The sequence below is a fragment of the Thalassophryne amazonica genome, chromosome 16, assembly GCF_902500255.1.
Source record: "Thalassophryne amazonica chromosome 16, fThaAma1.1, whole genome shotgun sequence".
In the NCBI taxonomy this organism is placed as follows: domain Eukaryota; kingdom Metazoa; phylum Chordata; class Actinopteri; order Batrachoidiformes; family Batrachoididae; genus Thalassophryne; species Thalassophryne amazonica.
Window position 1 is genome coordinate 66,736,478 of NC_047118.1, and position 21,233 is coordinate 66,757,710.

The following is a 21,233-nucleotide window of genomic DNA, read 5'->3' on the forward strand; positions in this document are numbered from 1 at the left end:
AGTTATCCAATGTAATAATGGGTGTCAAGTTTGCAAAGCATATCCCTCTATGATGTTTATGTACATGTCTGTGGAGACAGGCCACAGTCTCAAATGGACGACTTTCCCCACTCTGCCACATGAACTGCACTATCACCATAGTGGATTTTCTGCACTAATTTCCCCGCTAAGCTAATGGATTCCACAGCCACATTCATCATAAGCCTTGCAGGGTCTCTAATCACCTGCTCCGTGGCCTGCTATAAAGTCCTAATGTTACCCTCCCTGTCCGGCATGAACAATCCGTGGCGGCCCCAAAACAAAGGCCAGTTATCAGTAAAACTAAAGCCTTGCTGTCTACAGAATTGTGCCAGCCACCTATTTAGCAATGTCAGCCTGCTAAACACCTCATCATTACCCTGGAGGGGAGGGGCCAGAGACTATTAATTGATGCTAACACATCTTACTGGCAAAGTCAAAATTCCTCTCTACGTCCATTTTTGTGACCTCAGAGTGCTTCATACTGACATCATTGGCACCGACGTGAATAACTATGTGGCTATATCTAGTGTCATGTTCCTTTGTCTGTCTACGCTTCTGCATCATCAGCACCCTGAGATGATAGGCAATGTCGGAAGCTCTGGCCCCAGGAATCCATTTAATGTTAGCCAGCCTCTGTAACCTGACTTTGCGAGTGATAGAATTCCCTATCACTAAAGCCCGGTGTTTCAGCCTGGAGATAGGAGTGGAAGTCATCCGTGGGCTCAAAGGACTAACAGTCACATCCAAGGGAGAAAACCGGTTCACACTTCGCAAGTGTAATTGGGGTACCACAACCGGGCACCAAGCCCTACATGACTTCCTCCGCCTAACTATGGCCCAAAAGCCATCATCCATAACCGGTGATTCTAGGCTAATGCTAATGGGCATGCTAGCAGGCCCAACACTAATCTCATCTGGAGTGCCCGTAACATCTAATTCCACTGAACTAAGAAGCTGTTCTATCTTACGGACACAGCTCTCTAAAAGAGCCACCCTCTCTGCCAGCATCACGCAGGATATATGTAAAGTATAAAGCAGTCTATTTTGTGCACCATAAAATCAAATAATGTAGCTAAGCTAGCGCAAGCTAACTGCTAACGAAAATGCTAATCTAACCACTCCTAAGAATAATGAGCTACAATTCACAGCAGTTACACTGAAAAATTAACAGAAGTATTAGACTGTTATTTACAGTAATAAAAGAAATGATTTTAAAAAATGAAAGAAAAAAGATTCACAACAGGGGAAATTTAGTTAAATAAGATTCACAATAGATGCACTTAAAAACCAAAAGAAATGTTAGAAATAGAAGAAACAAATATAACCTTGTTGTGATTACAACTAAATGGTCTGCATTTATATCGTGCTTTTCCATCTGCATCAGACGCTCAAAGCCCTCACATTCACCCCAATGTGAGGGTGCTGCCATGCAAGGTACTCACTACACACCGGGAGCAACTAGGGGATTAAGGACCTTGCCCAAGGGCCCTTAGTGATTTTCTGGTCAGGCTGGGATTTGAACCGAGTATCCTCTGGTCTCAACCCCAATGCTTTATCCACTCGACCATCACCTCCCCCCAATTACAAGGGCGTCAATTTAGCATGCGGTCCGTTGGAAGCAAGTTGCCAGATCTGTGAAAGGCCACGGGAATTGAACCCATGACCTTCTCGCTGTGAGGCAGTAATACTAACCACTAAGCCACCGTGCTGCCCACCACAATATGGATCAGTTATTTTAAAGGGGTAATTGGGTGTTCTTGCCCTGTTGCAACTCCACATTACATGAAGAATGGGCAATGGTGGTTTTGAACTGGTGTTGCAGACTGAATGGTCCCCCCTGCCTTCACTGCACATGCGTCTTTTCGGAGCATCAGCAGCAATTCACCGATTATCACCTTGTTTCTGAATAAAACTGCACTCCAGTCATCATCTATCTCTGCGACAGATATCTGAAGCTTTTCTACAACAATCATTTCCACATAAATTCAGCATTGCTTCATAATAAAAGAGGGGAGCGATCAGAGCGCCACAGCAGCACATCTGAGTCTGACTCTCTGAGTTTGACTCTCTCCACCCAAAACGATCAAAGGGAATAATGCGATATTAACTGTCAGATGACAAAGTAAAACCTCTTAAATCATTCTAAAGTCAGTTTTAAGCAGAAATGCGGCCATAATTGGTGAATCGCTGCTCCAAAATGATGCATGCGCAGTGAAGGCAGGGGGACCAATTTTTAGGGGCGGGGAGCGTTTGGCCTGAGACACATCGGGAACTTTCCACTCTGGAAACAAACCACCATGCTGCCATTTGAGAAACTGTTAATTCTCCTCATTGTTTTAACTTCCGTATTTTGAGAAGACGGTGGCATTGTAAGAATTTTTCTTGACTAATAATTGAGGGGAAAAAATGTTCCTCTGTGAAACCAAAAGCTCAGTTGGAAAATATCACTGTCTTCTAAAGTAATTTGATGATTGAAACTTTTACCATGAATCCCAAAGCATCAGCTCAAAGTGTGTTATAGCTTTTGTGACCAAAGAAGTTGACACTCCCCCAACTTCTGTAGATTTTAAGTTGAATTTGTGCTTTAATTTTATTTGAATCTGAGTGTGGGTTGGGGGAACCCCACGGAGGTATGTTCAACCACAGACTTCCCCTAATTTCTTTGGCCATTTGAATTGTAGCTTCTGTCCACTGCCATTAATAAAAGGAGACTTAAAGTTTCCACCAAATATCACATAATTCTTCTCCTTTTCTCATGTAGGCTGATGGAAATTTCTGACTAATTAAGTGTTCAAGTTCCTAATAATCAGAAAGCTAGAAGGTAAATGCCAGCTGTTGTTTGACCTTAAAATCCTATTTAAACATGAAATTTGTACTTGGGAGGAGCTCGGAGTCGAGCCGCTGCTCCTCCACGTCGAAAGAAGTCAGTTGAGGTGGCTCGGGCATCTTTTCCGGATGCCCCCTGGACGCCTCGCTGGAGAGGTGTTCCGGGCACGTCCCACTGGGAGGAGGCCCCGGGGAAGACCCAGGACACGCTGGAGGGACTACATCTCTCGGCTGGCTTGGGAACGCCTTGGGGTTCCCTCGGAGGAGCTGGGGGAGGTGTGTGTGGATCGGGAGGTCTGGGCGGCTTTGCTTGAGCTGCTGCCCCCGCGACCCGACTCCGGATAAAGAGGAACAAAATGGATGGATGGATGGATGGATGGATTTGTACACTGGGGGAGGTGATGGTCTAGTGGTTAAGCTGTTGGGCTTGAGAGCAGAGGATCTGGGTTCAAATCCCAGCGTGACCAGAAACACTAAGGGCCCTTGGGCAAGGTCCTTAATCCCCTAGTTCCTCCCGGTGTGTGTGGTGATCACCTTGTATGGCAGCACCCTGACATCAGGGTGAATGTGAGGCATTTTTGTGAAGCGCTTTGAGCGTCTAATGCAGATGGAAAAGCAAGATATAAATGCACCCCATTTACACTGTAATTGATTGTGCAGACATAGTGTAATTAAAAAAAAATACTATGATACAGCCTTCAACTGAACACAGATGCAGTTTGGGTGACATAAGTGCTTCAGTATTTTGTACTTGTTTGGTGATTACTGAGCATAAAATGTATTAGATACAAGAGTCCAGCAAAGATTCACTTTTAAAACAGATGGACACTTTAGGTTCAAGCTGACTTATTTGTATGCACATGTGGGTGTTTTATTGATGCAATCTCCGCTCCGGGCAACATAACAGATCTGAGACATACGTGCCAGAAACCATGATTGAGGACAGTGTCGTATCCCTGCTTTTACCGAAACTACTCTTAGCTGGTCAAATGTTCCAAAAAAGGTGAGACTTGATAATGAGTGGTGAAGTACCACAAAAACTATGAATTCTGAGACATAATGTACAAAACAGGGCCAACAAATAGGAGTCATCATTAACAACTTTTGTAAAAACCATAGTGATACTTTTTTTAAATAATTTTGAAATGTTTCCCCCTTTATTGGACACATTAATATTTATCCAACTATAAACATCAAGTCATGCAAATGTCTTCACCCATTACCCATACATGTTTACAAAAATAGATGTGTGGCTATATGAAGGTGAGCAGTCTTTCTCTCTCGCTGACATTTCAGATATCCATTTCATTGACTTGTATTAGGGCCCCTTCAGACATAACACGGTTGAAGCCGACTAGCACACGAAGGAGGAATTGCATGCCACTCGTGAAAAATCAGAGGCACCTCAAACGCCTCGTACAGTTGTCGCCACAACATTTGCGCATGCAAGCGGCCAAAAGACAGTGAATGCCCTGCGTTTGCTCATTCAATCCCCCTCTTGGCAGGTGTCGGCCAAATTCCATGTGTCACACACAAACATCTAACACCGCTCGCTGCACACTTAGAAAACGTGGAGCTATTCGCGCACATGGTGCGATAGTAGAGAGCAGGTGATCACATTCAACCTGTCTGTGAAAAGTGTGTAAGTGCCACACGAAAGTGGCAAAACCTAGCAAAACACGTGTGACTGTGCCCTCCCCCCACACACACACACAAATGGCATGTGGAGTGTGTTGTCCTCGTCCGCCCCCCAGCACAAATAGCGTGTGGATTAGAGCTGGGTATCGATTCAGATTTCAAGAATCAATTTGATTCTGATTCTTAAGAATCAGAATGGATTATTTTAATTCAATTTGATTCGATCCGATCTCAATTTGGGTCAGTGTTATTAAAACCGTTTTTTGAGCTGTTACATGATTGTCTAGTTATGCAACATATCAATACTACTTGACAAAATTTGATCCTCAAAATGCAGGCAACAGCCTTTCAGAGAGTTTTAAGTTAAAAATTTTCTGGGGGATAACAGTCTCAGTCTCCCCTACAAAACTCGTGCCTGCAGCACTCACTGCACGGCACACTGCAGCAGGACAACGCGGCTATTAGAAAAGTTATCCTGCAGCGGGGGAAGATCTCCTAAATTCTCCTGCAGCAGGAGAACGCAGCTCCCACAGTCCACACTAGAGAATCTTTGTGCGCTTTTTCACAGAAATGGCACATTATGAGGAACAGGAAAAAAAAAAGACGACTACGTGAATTAATCAGCGGACGATTTTCTTTTCTTGCTGCAACAACAGTCCTGGTAGTCATGATTAACATCTTTAAATGGCTAATACGCACCCTTGGAAACAGCGCAACGGCCCAACTGCACAGTACTTTTTTCAGCTATGCTGCTACAACACTGGCGAGAAGTGCATATATATATATATATATTATATATATATATATATATATATAATTTGTTTGTTTGTTTCTTGCTGTGGACATACGGTGCATGTCAGCTGACCGCCGAATGACAGCTGGACATGGCCATGCACGCAAGGTGTTACATTACAACACAGACATCAGACAGATGCAGAACGAACACATAATAATACATATATGAAATTAAAATCACAGAACAAATCAACAGAGAGTGAGCGTTTTTGTTCTGTGAGGTCTGCTGACAGAGGTGGGCGTGTCCCCCTGCGACATGCAGCTATTCAGATATCTGTGCTCGCAAGCCACAGCTCGGGAACACCTGTACTGGCTTGTAGGATATGAAGTTGCATAACTACAGCGTGAAGCGCGGACATCGGCATGCTGTCCTCACGTGGGAATGAATTAAAACATATTGCTCCAGCTGACCGTCATGTCAGTGCACCGCAAAGCTGCTGAATATCATGCTGTATGGGAAATCACCCCACGGGACACCCCTGCGAGGTGCATGTCACTGCGGGATTTCCCCACATTGTAAGTCCCTTCGGCTGCTCCCTTGTTTTTGCACTTGGGGTCGCCACAGCAAATCCAAGGTGGATCTGCATGTTGAATTGGCACAAGTTTTACGCCGGATGCCTTTCCTGACGCAACTCCACATTACATGGAGAAATGTGGCAGGGGTGGGATTTGAACCCGGAACCTTCTGAACTGAAACCAAGCGCATTAACCACTTCCCCACATTGTAATAGTTAAAACACAAATCACATTTTCAGCGGATCACTGCTGATGTGTTCACGATGCGAGAGCCCGGCTCTTCATGACACGGGAGCCGACTCTTCATGAGCTGAGCGCATCGGGTAAATCACGCAAAACATGAACAAGAGAACAATAATTCCATGTCATTTCATTACTTCCTGGTGTCCGTCTAGGCGGAGGCTAAATCCACTCTTTATAACAGGAATTAACCATTATAAATTGTTGTGCTTTATTAAGTTTTTGCTCCACTGCTGCATGCGTGACTTTGCACGTGCTCGCACTGTGTTCGTGCGCGAAAACACGTGTGCATGAAACCGTCGCCACGGTTTCGTGCACACCTGTCTGAACGTGCGTTCCTCCCGACAGCAGGTGGAATGTTTCATGGTTCCCCATTTTGTTTTTGGTTCACAGGTTGTCTTCCGGTTTCTGTGTCTTTTGTGTTATGTGTGAAGAGGCTCTTATAGAAGTCTACAATGAGCAGGCCAAACCTTTGCTTATGGCAGGGAAATTTGGGCATATACAGACAGAGTTGTGGGACTTTCAAATATACACTCAACAAAAATATAAACGCAACACTTTTGGTTTTGCTCCCATTTTGTATGAGATGAACTCAAAGATCTAAAACTTTTTCCACATACACAATATCACCATTTCCCTCAAATATTGTTCACAAACCAGTCTAAATCTGTGATAGTGAGCACTTCTCCTTTGCTGAGATAATCCATCCCACCTCACAGGTGTGCCATATCAAGATGCTGATTAGACACCATGATTAGTGCACAGGTGTGCCTTAGACTGCCCACAATAAAAGGCCACTCTGAAAGGTGCAGTTTTATCACACAGCACAATGCCACAGATGTCGCAAGATTTGAGGGAGCGTGCAATTGGCATGCTGACAGCAGGAATGTCAACCAGAGCTGTTGCTCGTGTATTGAATGTTCATTTCTCTACCATAAGCCGTCTCCAAAGGCGTTTAAGAGAATTTGGCAGTACATCCAACCAGCCTAACAACCGCAGACCACGTGTAACCACACCAGCCCATGACCTCCACATCCAGCATGTTCACCTCCAAGATCGTCTGAGACAAGCCACTCGGACAGCTGCTGAAACAATCAGTTTGCATAACCAAAGAATTTCTGCACAAACTGTCAGAAACCATCTCAGAGAAGCTCATCTGCATGCTCCTCATCCTCATCGGGGTCTCGACCTGACTCCAGTTCGTCGTCGCAACTTCGCACAGCCATTGAAGAGGAGTGGACCAACATTCCACAGGCCACAATTGACAACCTGATCAACTCTATGCGAAGGAGATGTGTTGCACTGCATGAGGCAAATGGTGGTCACACCAGATACTGACTGGTATCCCCCCCCAATAAAACAAAACTGCACCTTTCAGAGTGGCCTTTTATTGTGGGCAGTCTAAGGCACACCTGTGCACTAATCATGGTGTCTAATCAGCATCTTGATATGGCACACCTGTGAGGTGGAATGGATTATCTCAGCAAAGGAGAAGTGCTCACTATCACAGATTTAGACTGGTTTGTGAACAATATTTGAGGGAAATGGTGATATTGTGTATGTGGAAAAAGTTTTAGATCTTTGAGTTCATCTCATACAAAATGGGAGCAAAACCAAAAGTGTTGCGTTTATATTTTTGTTGAGTATATTTAAAATGAAACCTAGACTGTAATGAACTGTAAAAAGTAGATTAAAATACTTTGAATTTTTTTCTTCATAGAGTGTAACCCCTTTGCATTTGGCTAAAGCAGATCATTGTGTCTAGCAGCAGTACTTCTCTTGCCTACCATATAGTTCTTCCTTCTAGTTCTTCATACGACTGAAATATGAGTTCCGAAGTACAAAGTAAAGATCTTTGGAAAATAAATGGTGTAATATTTAATTAACTTCTTAGTAACCAGTTATTTTTAATAGGGCATGATATTAAACTGCATCGTGGACTATAGGTGGTTGCCCAGCCTGCATATAGGTCCTGTTTGAGCATTGCTGGCAGGGTTGGAATCGTAAATTTATTTCAGAACTCGACACTGGGGAAAAAAAAGATGATCTCTAGCCTTCCATGAGATGACACCATTATTATGAAAGAGATGGTGGGGGGGGCTGTTTGGATGGGTGGTCCGTTGAACAGCATCTCGTACGTCCTAACTTGATATCACTCATTAGGGAGACTCTGATGAGTCATATGCATCCATTGTGTGGCAATGTCAGCTACTACACTATAGCCATGTGGTGTGTTTCCTGGAACTGGAAAAGGCCTCCTGAATATAGCCATCTACATTCAGGAGGTGGGGATGGACTAGTGGTTTGTCTTGTTGGTTACCAATCAGGAACCAGGGTGCTTCCAATTTGCATTTGACACTGCGATGTATTGTGGCACCATTGCTCCAACCTGACCTAATTATAGATAGGGCTGACTCATTTAGAGCGATTCAGGACTGTCTGGTGTCAGATCAGGCTGTCACCAGTTCCAAATGTCATGTTTACTTATAAGTAGGCTTTGTGGTGAACTCAAGCAGATGTGGGTTTATCACTTCTTCACATGCTCTTTGATATGTTGGAGAAAAGTCCACAGCCTGCACTTTGTGCCTGTTTGTAAATGATTTTGGAGGTTTGAGAGGCATATTTTTGAACCAGTGTTAATTTTGGCACCATATTTTGGTTTAGTTTTAGTCATGTTGTTGACTAAAATGTCATCTCATCTAACTGACATATTCATAACATATGTCAGTTAGAAAATATAAAATTGTAGTCAACTAGCTCTCCTGTAGATTTAGTTGACTATAATCATATTTAATAGACTAAAACGAAACAAAAATTTCAGATGACTAAATTGACTAAAACTAAATTACATTTTAGTTAGGATTGACTAAAACTAAACCAGATATTTGCTGTTGTGAACAAAGAATCCCTTGTTCACTTCCTTGATCAGTCAGGAAAAATCAATGCTTTTCAACAAGGTCCTTAATGCCAAAGTGCCTTCCATTGTGCAGTTTGACACCTGGCATGGCAGTACGTTGACATCAGCGTGAGTGTGTGTCATTGTAATGTGCATTAAGTCTGCATCAGATTGAACAGTGCTACAGAAAAGTACTACTTTTACCATTTCTACAGACAGTAACAATAGTTATTTCAATTCATTTCCTGTAGTTACCACTTTTATCAAGATTTGTAGTTTAGGGGGTCTTTTTTTTGTTTGTTATATATATATATATATATATATATATATATAGTAAGTCCCTTCGGCTGCTCCCTTGTTTTGCACTCGGGGTCGCCACAGCAAATCCAAGGTGGATCTGCATGTTGAATTGGCACAGGTTTTACACCGGATGCCCTTCCTGACGCAACTCCACATTACATGGAGAAATGTGGCAGGGGTGGGATTTGAACCCGGAACCTTCTGCACTGAAACCAAGTACATTAACCACCCCTGCACTATATATATATATATATATATATATATATATATATATATATATATATATATATATATATATATATATATATATATAATTATGGTCTTTGCTGAAACGGAAGTGGCCTTTTGGAGATGAGGTTCTTGTTGAATGTCATTTTGCTTTGGTAGTGACATGCAGGTTCTACTGAAGTACTTCTTAGTAACTGTGTGTGGGGTTTTGCTGAATAATTTTCAAGATGTATAATCTGATAACCCATTTATTTTCTGATATTGTGACTCATTTGAAGATGTCTAAGTTGAATTTCCAGGGAACAGTTTTAGAAGTGGTTCTTCCATGTCATTTACTTATGACTTATTTTTAACTCTTCCATCATTAGTTTAGAACCATAAACAGTACTGTGGAAATGTTTTAGGCATCCTAGAATGATGGGGGTTTATTTTGGGGTGGTGGGGGTTGGGTGGGGGGGGGGTAGTAGTATTTGATTTGTGGGTAAAATCACGTTTTAGAAAATGTCCGAGACTAACGATCTCAGAATTCCCCGCCCCCAGACAAAATAATGTTATTATTATGTTATTAAGCCCATACAAATTTTTAGCCTCATATTTTTATTGGTTTTTGAGATGTTGAAGCTTTAAAAACAGTTTCTTTAAAAAATTAGACTGATTTTACTTGAACAATGAGTAGTACAAGAAAAGATGCTAAGTTCAATAAGTCATTACTTTTGAACTATTTGTCCAAGTGCGTGAAATTTTCAAGAGTTCTTAGGTAATACATGTCTTTAGCAACTGTAAAAGTTGCATATTTGTCAGCTTATAGCTTACTAAAACTGTAAAAAAAAATAATTATTCTGAAAGAAGGCTTTTGGTTATTTCACATGGACTGACTCATGTTACTTCACTTTTGTGAAAACCACAACTTCAAACAAATAAAATAAACAAATAAAAAACCATAAACAAATCAAAAGTACTTTTTGTAGTTTGACTGAATATGGTACACAACAACACAAAGATATTTGATGGAAATGATTTTAAAGTGCAACTGACTTGAGATTTATTTTCCCAAACATTCACATATTCTGGTCAGGTATCCAAAAACAAATATCAGTATATGGGTACATGCAGTCGAGATTTATGGCTAATTGTTCATATATATTTAATGTGAAATGCCCACCGCGACCTTGCTTTTTCATTATTATTATTATTATGGTTGATCCAGACAGCGCATGGACTTTACATTGGCTTAGTGCTGAGCAATATCGCAGAAAAATGGCAACACAGAACAAATTAGCCTTATTTTTCCAATGGAGAATTTAGAGTTGGACACATTATATGCAGTATAAATGGGTAAGGAGCCATTAGAACTGTTTATTATTCGATACAGAAGCATACTCATCCTTTATTTTCACCATTTTTGAAAATGCTCGGCGTACTCGAGGCTGTAGGCGGACCTTGAAACAGATCACAGAAACTTTGTTGAAAGAAAGCAGGGCTGCAGCTATTGATTATTTTAATAATCGAGTATTCTATAGATTATTCTGGCAATTATTCAAGTACTCGTATAAAAAGTACTTTTACTTTTTTTTTTTTTTTTTTTTAATTTACAAGTTTTGGATCTTTCTCGGTGTCAGGAGCTCAGCCAAAGTCAGGTCACAGTCTTGATATTTTGGTGAAGTGGCGATGAGATGTGGCTTTCTGGGTTTTGTTTTCCCCAACTTGTAAAATGTAATCATTTTTAAGGTGGAGTCTTTTTTTTTTTTTTTTTTTTTTTTTTTAAGGTTGGTTGACTGGGTCCCTGTGTGAATTTTTTATTTTTTTTTAATCTCTCTTTCTCTGCGATTCACCAGATGCATTTCAGCTCGAGGTTGAACATGCAAGCCTCGCAGTGTTTTTTATTATTATTTTATTTAAGTTTCCATGTTGGTGAAGTGTTGTGTGTTGCCCAAAAAAGCGAAAATTAAAAAGCGAAACACTTAGTGCAAGTCTGAGCAAAACACAGAAGAAAGTGATGATCTTCTTTCAGAGACTGTTTGTCAGTGTGGCCAGGAACGGAGCTGTGACTCGCCCAGTGTGAGGGGAGCACTGAGAGCCCCTCACACCGGGCAGAGAGAGACAGCAGACGGCCGTTGGGCGAATAGTCACTCCCCACGGAGAGCGGAGAACAGCCAGCGGACAAAACTGTGTTTTTTTTTTTTTTTAAATACAAACGCGCTGCTTCACTTTAAATGTGCAGTAAGCTATTTCAGATGATCAGCGTGGACCGTCTTTCTCCTAAAAGGCTTTGATTTACTCTGTGTGTCACATTGGAAAGATGTAGCTTTTGTGCTAAATGGATTAGCGCTTACACGGCCTGTGCGCATGCTCTAGTCTTCTTCAGTTTTTTTCTGGGGATGTTGGCAGGGATGATGAAGGGATGAGATCCCATCTGTATTGCATCAGGTGGGATCTCATCCTAGATTTTACAGTGTCCAAATAATGAATGTTTGAGTTCAGTGGTCCAAATATTTCATCAGGTGAAAGCTGGAACATACCATTCAATGAGGCAAAGCAGAGTTGAATGGTGCATTCCAGCATTCCATTGAAAGAATGTAAAAACATTCATTATTTGTTTTATATAACAGCTAAAATAGATCCTTGTCATTTGATATTATATTAATTTATAAACAGAAAAGGGACTTACATTTTGTTGCTCCTTAACAGTCCAACACAAACTTTAAATAGGACTTCAAAAATAATTCTGTTGATGTAGTCTGTGATGCCATGCACTGACTTTGTGCACTTCCAAAAAAAAAAAAGGCTTTGTGTACTTACTCACTCCAGCAAAAAAAAAATCACGTCAAAAATTTGTCCAGCTTTCATCCTAATTTGGCTTAAGGTGTTGTTTTGTGTGTGTGTGTGTGTGTGTGTGTGTGTGTGTGTGTGTGTGTCGTCCGTCAGTAAAACAAACTCTGCTGTGTTTAGCTAAACACCGTACCCATTAGTGTGTGCGTGGGCGGGGTTTGCAGAATGCAATGGCACAAAACGTATGAAAAAAAAATTGCATGGGAAATGGAACAAATAATCTGTCACGTGACATACAAAGCACCAATGAAATGACAAGGATCCACTCGGCCATTATATAAAATGAAATATATTGGCATTTAATTTTATTGTCTTTTTTTCCTCAGATAATAGCGACTTAATAGCCTGCATGGTGGTCAGTAAAGATGGTATTCAAGCCCAGAGGTTCCTTGCTGTAGATATCTACCAGATGAGTCTTGTGGAACCAGAAACCAAACGCCTTGGGTGGGGGGTTGTCAAGTTTGCTGGACTTCTGCAAGTAAGGGAAACTTGTGTGTGCGACCATGCATGTACATGCACAGAAATACTGAATTGTAAATAATAATAAAAAATATTTATTATAATTTTTTTTCTTTCGGAGATGGTTCTGTCATCCATTCCTGATGTACTGCCTAACATATTTTGTTTTTTGTGTTTTTTAATGATGGGAGTTCCCTCATTTGTGGCTATCAGTAGCTATAAAATGACCCAGATTGACTGATTCTTTTGGATCTGGTGGTGTTTGACATGTTTGTCAAACAAATTGCACCAACATAACATTCCAACTACTTGCTACTCTTCCACCTCCAACAACAATCTCCTTGACTTTTTTCTTCACTCTTTTTTTTTTTTTTGGTCCATATCTGTGGAAACATGTTTGTCGTCCTTACTATTTCTGTCCTCACTACAGGATATGCAGGTGTCTGGTGTAGAGGACGACAGCCGAGCACTAAATATTGTCATCCATAAACCCAGCTCCAACCCCCATGCCAAGCCGCTGCCCATCCTGCAGGCCAACTTCATCTTTGCCGACCACATCCGGTGCATCATCGCCAAACAGAGACTGGCCAAAGGCCGCATCCAGGCCCGACGTATGAAGATGCAGAGAATTGCAGGTGAGTTAATTGGATTCTTCTCAGTGTGACCACGACAGCAGAATCTTTGCCAGACTCGACTCTTGTGCTGCGGATAAGCAATTTAGGCCTGGTTCACACGGCAGGATAATTAGGCCGATATCGGACTCGATCTTCCCCTTCCAACAATCTTAAGGACACCTCGACAATCGTGATGATGCTAACGATAATCTTATCAGATATTCCTGCCATGTGTGGTGTGTTCAGAGCGCTCTGATCTGCTCGGAAGGATGTTCGGCGCGCGCCGATCGCAAATCTGGGATTTTCAACATGTTGGATTTTTTTTTGGCCCGATATCGCAGTGTGTATTGTGTCCTCCAACCAAAACGAGCATGCAACCTGCTGAATCTGATGTGCAGCCAATCAGAAAGCGAGGTGACAGATGCACAGAGCGGAAAATAAAATCAAAACAGCTGTTCCGACTTACCAGAAAGTCCGGTGGTCGTGCTGTCTCCACTCCTTTAAAGAACGCCTTTTCTTTTTCTTTTTTTATTGTTTTTTTTCCCTCTGTTTTAAATAGTCCACAAAGTATCTCCGTTTGTTTACTCTGAAGTCATGTTTAATCTCGAGAGATTTTGCGAGATTTCCTGTCTGAGCTGTGAATGTTCGTGTGTGGTGGTGTTGTCCTTACCGTGTGGCTGAACACCACACACTGTACGACCAGCACTGTTAGATCTATGATTTTTTTATCTTCACGTGTGGTTTTCACAGGTTTTGGCAATCTAAAGATAATTTTAAAATCCTGTCATGTGAACCGGGCTTTAGACGTTTCTCTGAAAGGCCACAGTACAGGGTGAATGATTGAGGGTTTAGATACAGAATATGCCAACATCATCTTCCCAGAGCCTAAAGTGACACATTTAGTTTATGTTGTATCTTTGTATGTAACAGCAATAAAACTAATAAAAGCACATGTTAATTTATTGCCTCACTTTCTGCCTTGTGTTTTTGAACATTGTTTCATCACTGGAACGTCATCGGAGCACAACATACGTAGTACGGGGGTACACCTCCTCAGTCTGCTCCACCTGCACTTCTGTGCTGGTTCATGATTGGCCCAAAGAATTGTGTTGATCACTTTGCCAAAGTCAACGTAGGCTCCTAAGAAGCCTTGTTTTAAAATTCAACCTTACATTCAAGGAGTACTTACAGAGCCAGGACCCGGTCGATGGTTAACTTCATGGGCGAGAAGCCCGGCTGCATGCAGCTGGCTCTGGATCCTGATTCAAAAACAGTTTCTGAAGGGAAGTTAAACTTAGTTATGTTTGACTCATATTGGTTTGGTTTGGATTAAATTATAATCAAAACATAAATGTTTATATCCTGTTAAAAAATTTTTGTTGGGGGCAGAGTTACATATTTTCTGGCCATTTCTTTTGTGTGTGTTTTGTTTCTGTAAACTCTTGGGTGAGTTTTTTTCTACCAGCAGTACAGGTCAGCAGCTTCATGGTTACAGTTTCTGGCCCTGTGTTCCACATTTCTGTAATGGTGTTTTTTACAAGATGTTTCTGTGATGTCAGATCTGCAAGTTTTCTAAACAAAGCACATTATGCATTCATAATACAATATGTTGTGTTTAATAATCATATTCATTATTTTGTTACTGATTGATTTTCCTGTTTTAAACAGACATTCAAAATAGGATTTATTTTTAAAATATACCAATAAAAATAAAATTTGTAATTCAAAAAAAGACAAAATTGCCCACATTTGTTTTGTTTCACCAACAGTAAGTGTTTAGGCTACAGTAGTGTTCAGAATAATAGCAGTGCTATGTGACTAAAAAAATTAATCCAGGTTTTGAGTATATTTCTTATTGTTACATGGGAAACAAGGTACCAGTAGATTCAGTAGATTCTCACAAATCCAACAAGACCAAGCATTCATGATATGCACACTCTTAAGGCTATGAAATTGGGCTATTAGCAAAAAAAAAAAAGTAGAAAAGGGGGTGTTCACAATAATAGTAGCATCTGCTGTTGACGCTACAAACTGCTTTTTTAGCAATCCTGTGAATCTATAGGCCCAACACCATAATAGGGGAAACATGCCCATATCATGATGCTTGCACCACCATGCTTCACTGTCTTCACTGTGAACTGTGGCTTGAATTCAGAGTTTGGGGGTCGTCTCACAAACTGTCTGCGGCCCTTGGACCCAAAAAGAACAGTTTTACTCTCATCAGTCCACAAAATATTCCTCCATTTCTCTTTAGGCCAGTTGATGTGTTCTTTGGCAAATTGTAACCTCTTCTGCAAAACAAAACTGACGAACTCACTGACTGAATGCCACACTACTATTATTGTGAACACCCCCTTTTCTACTTTTTTTTTAACTAATAGACCAATTTCATAGCCTTAAGAGTGTGCATATCATGAATGCTTGTGCTATTATTCTGAACACTACTGTACATATCAAAGAGAAGCAGTGAATCTCCACATTAATTTCATAAGGTGGAATATAATTGTTTTGTATTTATCTTTGCTCTGTGATGTAAATGTGATAATTAAATGACCTGAGCACTAGATACAGTAGTGTTCAGAATAATAGTAGTGCTATGTGACTAAAAAGATTAATCCAGGTTTTAAGTATATTTCTTATTGTTACATGAGAAACAAAGTACCAGTAGATTCAGTAGATTCTCACAAATCCAACAAGACCAAGCATTCATGTTATGCACACTCTTAAGGCTATGAAATTGGGCTATTAGTAAAAAAAAAAAAAAAAAAAAAAAAAAAAGTAGAAAAGGGGGTGTTCACAATAATAGTAGTGTGGCATTCAGTCAGTGAGTTCGTCAATTTTGTGGAACAAACAGGTGTGAATCAGGTGTCCCGTATTTAAGGATGAAGCCAGCACCTGTTGAACATGCTTTTCTCTTTGAAAGCCTGAGGAAAATGGGACGTTCAAGTCATTGTTCAGAAGAACAGCGTAGTTTGATTAAAAAGTTGATTGGAGAGGGGAAAACTTATATGCAGGTGCAAAAAATTATAGGCTGTTCATCTACAATGATCTCCAATGCTTTAAAATGGACAAAAAACCAGAGACGCGTGGAAGAAAATGGAAAACAACCAACAAAATGGATAGAAGAATAACCAGAATGGCAAAGGCTCACCCATTGATCAGCTCTAGGATGATCAAAGACAGTCTGGAGTTACCTGTAAGTGCTGTGACAGTTAGAAGACGCCTGTGTGAAGCTAATGTATTTACAAGAATCCCCCACAAAGTCCCTCTGTTAAATAAAAGACACGTGCAGAAGAGGTTACAATTTGCCAAAGAACACATCAACTGGCCTAAAGAGAAATGGAGGAATATTTTGTGGACTGATGAGAGTAAAACTGTACTTTGTGGGTCCAAGGGCTGCAGACAGTTTGTGAGATGACCCCCAAACTCTGAATTCAAAGCCACAATTCACAGTGAAGACAGTGAAGCATGGTGGTGCAAGCATCATGGTATGAGCATGTTTCTCCTACTATGGTGTTGGGCCTATATATCGCATACCAGGTATCATGGATCAGTTTGGATATGTCAGAATACTTGAAGAGGTCATGTTGCCTCATGCTGAAGAGGACATGCCCTTGAAATGGGTGTTTCAACAAGACAATGACCCCAAGCACACTAGTATATGAGCAAAATCTTGGTTCCAAACCAACAAAATTAATGCCTCGCAGATGTGAAGAAATCATGAAAAACTGTGGTTATACAACTAAATACTAGTTTAGTGATTCACAGGATTGCTAAAAAAGCAGTTTGAACATAATAGTTTTGAGTTTATAGCGTCAACAGCAGATGCTGCTATTATTGTGAACACCCCCTTTTCTACTTTTTTTTGCTAATAGGCCAATTTCATAGCCTTAAGAGTGTGCATATCATGAATGCTTGGTCTTGTTGGATTTGTGAGAATCTACTGAATCTACTGGTACCTTGTTTCCCATGTAACAATAAGAAATATACTCAAAACCTGGATTAATCTTTTTAGTCACATAGCACTACTATTATTCTGAACACTGCTGTACACTCATTCACCACTTTATTAGGTACACCTTACTAGTGCCAGTTTGGACTCCCTTTTGCTTTAGAACTTTCTTAATTCTTCATGGTATACATTCAACAAGGTGTTGTAAACATTCCTCTGAAATGTTGGTCTATATTGACATTACGCAGTCCCCCATTCAGCCTGTCTGCCCATTCTCCTCTGACCTCTGACATCAACAAGACTTTTTTGTCCACACAGCTGCTGCTCACTGGATATCGTCTTCTTTTTTTTGTCTCTGTAAAACGATGGTTGTGCATGAAAATCCCAGTGGATCACCAGTTTCTGAAATACTCAGACCAACCTGTCTGGCACCAAAAACCATGACACATTCAGAGTCACATAAATCCTATTTCTTCCCCATTCTTATGATCGGTTTGAACTTCAGCAAGTTGTCTTCACCACATCTAGATGCCTAAATGCATTGTGCTGCTGCCATGTGATTGGCTGATTAGTTATTTGTGTTAAGCAATTGAACAGGTGTACCTAATAAAGTGGCTTGTGAGTACAGGTTATTTCATTTACAGTTTATTTTGCACTGGCACATTTCCTTTTGATGTGCACAGATATATCTGAAGTTTCACAACACCCTTAACAAGGTCTGAATTTCCGGATGGTTTTTGGTCTAAAATAAATAAATGACTTAACGTTTGTTGAGAATCTTGTCCCAAATGTGACTGAAGCTGTACGTCTGAAATTATTTCACAATGAAGCAAATTTTGAAGCATTTGTTTCTCCTGCAGCTCTGTTGGACCTGCCTGTGCAGCCCAGTGCAACAGATGTTTTGGGCTTTGGTCAAACAACCAGTGCTTTGCCCAGCGGCCTGCCGTTCCGATTCTATGAACAGTCGAGACGTGCGCCCAATGACCCCACAGCCAACAGATCGGTTTTTGCCTCTGTTGACAAAGTTCCAGGTGAAATACTGGGAGCCAGAAGTTTCCCTGTTTGACAGTGGAACTGAGCAATCCAAGAGAGAAAATCATCGGCGTTGCTTGCTCTAAATTAAAATGTAATAATATTACAAACCAGTTAAACCTTGTTAAAAGACAGATCAGGTTTAAAAACCTTTTAAATTAAGTTAAATGTGTAGTCTTTCTTTTCAGTAGATTCATATAAAGCATGTTTAAGCACGATTATTTTCACTTTAACCGGATTACATCCAGTTAAGTATATGTTTCATGTTTAAATAAATATACATAAGTTACAAAGAAAATAATATCTTGTTTAAGTAGGTTTGAAATGTCAGATTGACAGATTGACCTTGATGATTTAGCCGGCGTATGCCAAGTGTATTAAAATGCTGGCATAAGCTGGAGTACATAATAAGTTATGGGTAAGTTTTGTATAAGTTAAAAGCACAATGAAGCACACTGAGATAGGTCGTAGTATGGAGAGGTCATTGAAAAATTTTGGGTATGCACAATATATTTGATGTATGCCAGCGTATGACTCATACATCCCGCATACACGGGACATAAGTTGTAGGTAGGTTATGAACACACCCACACATGATACTTATGACTTAAAGTATACGGCAAGATAATGTTTAGAGTACCTAAAACCTATAACATGAATGTGCTGTGAGTAACATGCTGTGAACCTATATGTAACTTATTTGATGTGTTACCGGCGACCACAGAACTTACTAAATGTGTCAATGGCGTATTAACGGCGATAGATATAAAAAAAAAAATACTGCTGCACGCTTTACGTAAGTGGAACTGTTGTTGGGCATATGTTGCGTACACCAGCAACACGATATGCAGTTGTTGGTGTAAATTCATTGAAACATTTTATATATAAGTTAAGAATATGACATGTATATGTCCAACTGGTTATGAATATGCTATGTATGCATCCAACAGTGGAATTTTTTTTTTAATTAGCATGTGCCAAGTCGGAATACGCTGGCTAAATCATCAAGGTGTGACAGGGCCCTAAACAGTTACTGATTTCATGTATTGTAATTTCACTTCGAACTGCTGTTGCTCTTACATGGGTTTATGAGGGAGGAGTTTGGCACCCAAGTCACATTTGATTGCTGTAATTTATGCGTGCTTGCGTGCAGGATGAGTCATTAAAAAAAAAATCTTCATTATGTGTACCAACACATAGCAAGAAATATAAAATAATCAGTTTCTAATCTGACTGATTTGATTCTCTTGAGTACAGTAACGTGTTTGTGGCTCTCCACAGGTTTTGCGGTGGCTCACTGCATGTCACAGCACAGTCCCTCCCCCCTGTCTTCCCCGTCGCCTCCCTCCAGTGGGAGTGGCAGCACAGGAAGATGTGACTCTGTCACTGCAAGTACGATATCAGCACAGAGCCCCGCAGGTGATACGCATCGTACACACAGCACATTCCTTACTTAATACTAAAGCAAACATTTTGTCTGCCGTCAATCAGTGGGCAGAAAGGTGGTGACGGAGACTGTTGTGAAGCACAGTGTGGGAAGCGTTAACTCACTTTAGTGCAAGTTCTTATGTGGATCTGAGATTGATTTTTAGTGTTATGGACCAAGGTCCATAAGGCTAACGCCATCATGATTCATGTGCGGTGTGATGCCTGATGATTTTCTGAAAAACTGCTCATAGAATTTTTTTGATATTTGCTTCAAACAGTCTTTGGGAGAATGTCTGGTCTTGCTGGTAAGTTGGACATCCTGATTCAATCTTTGTGGGGCCTCCCCTTGGCTTCCCCAGTAGGGTAAATAATTCTCCATATTCTGCATGTTCTCCATATTGGGTCAAAATTACTCTTTCTTTACTTCAGGGTTTCTTGACTTTATTTTTAAGCTATTTCATTGTCTTCCATGCATCACTCCTTCAGTGTAAATTCTTGCTAAGCCTACATAGACCCTCACCACTGGCATCTCAGTGTGGTACGGCAACACCACCTAGGCAGAGAGGAAGGCTCTCCAGAGAGTATGAAAAACAGCTGAAAAATGATCAGGACTGAACTTCCATCAATGGACCTAATTTACAGTCAACTATGCAAAAACAGGGCACAGCACATGATCAGGGACCCACACCACCCTGCCCACTGTCTCCTCAGGCCCAAACACACTGTAGCCTGAGAAAAGGTAGAGCAGAAAGCATCATTACACAGAGGACTCGATTCCATAAAAGTTTTTTTCTGGCTGCAGTCAGACTGATGGACTGAACTGTTCACAACCAAAATCCACTGGGATATACATATATATATATATATATATATATATATATATATATATATACACAACCCCTGGCAAAAATTATGGAATCACCGGCCTCGGAGGATGTTCAGTCAGTTGTTTAATTTTGTAGAAAAAAAGCAGATCACAGACATGACACAAAACTAAAGTTATTTCAAATGGCAACTTTCTGGCTTTAAGAAACACTATAAGAAATCAAGAAAAAAATTTGTGGCAGTCAGTAACGGTTACTTTTTTAGACCAAGCAGAGGGAAAAAAATATGGACTCACTCAATTCTGAGGAATAAATTGTGGAATCACCCTGTAAATTTTCATCCCCAAAACTAACACCTGCATCAAATCAGATCTTCTCGTTAGTCTGCATCTAAAAAGGAGTGATCACACCTTGGAGAGCTGTTGCACCAAGTGGACTGACATGAATCATGGCTCCAACACGAGAGATGTCAATTGAAACAAAGGAGAGGATTATCAAACTCTTAAAAGAGGGTAAATCATCATGCAGTGTTGCAAAAGATGTTGGTTGTTCACAGTCAGCTGTGTCTAAACTCTGGAGCAAATACAAACAACATGGGAAGGTTGTTAAAGGCAAACATACTGGTAGACCAAGGA

General features: G+C 40.6%; 1 protein-coding gene across 4 annotated transcripts in view; it reads left to right on the top strand.

The window, feature by feature from the left end:
* The window catches only part of clec16a (C-type lectin domain containing 16A), a 148,120-nt gene that overhangs the window by 120,918 nt on the left and 5,969 nt on the right, over positions 1-21,233 (top strand). For all 4 annotated transcript variants that reach the window (XM_034189765.1, XM_034189764.1, XM_034189767.1 and 1 more), the window contains 4 exons: positions 12,616-12,767; positions 13,179-13,383; positions 18,175-18,345; positions 19,628-19,765. In XM_034189765.1, the coding sequence (XP_034045656.1) occupies positions 12,616-12,767; positions 13,179-13,383; positions 18,175-18,345; positions 19,628-19,765 (666 nt within the window). The remainder of the gene's footprint in view (positions 1-12,615; positions 12,768-13,178; positions 13,384-18,174; positions 18,346-19,627; positions 19,766-21,233) is intronic.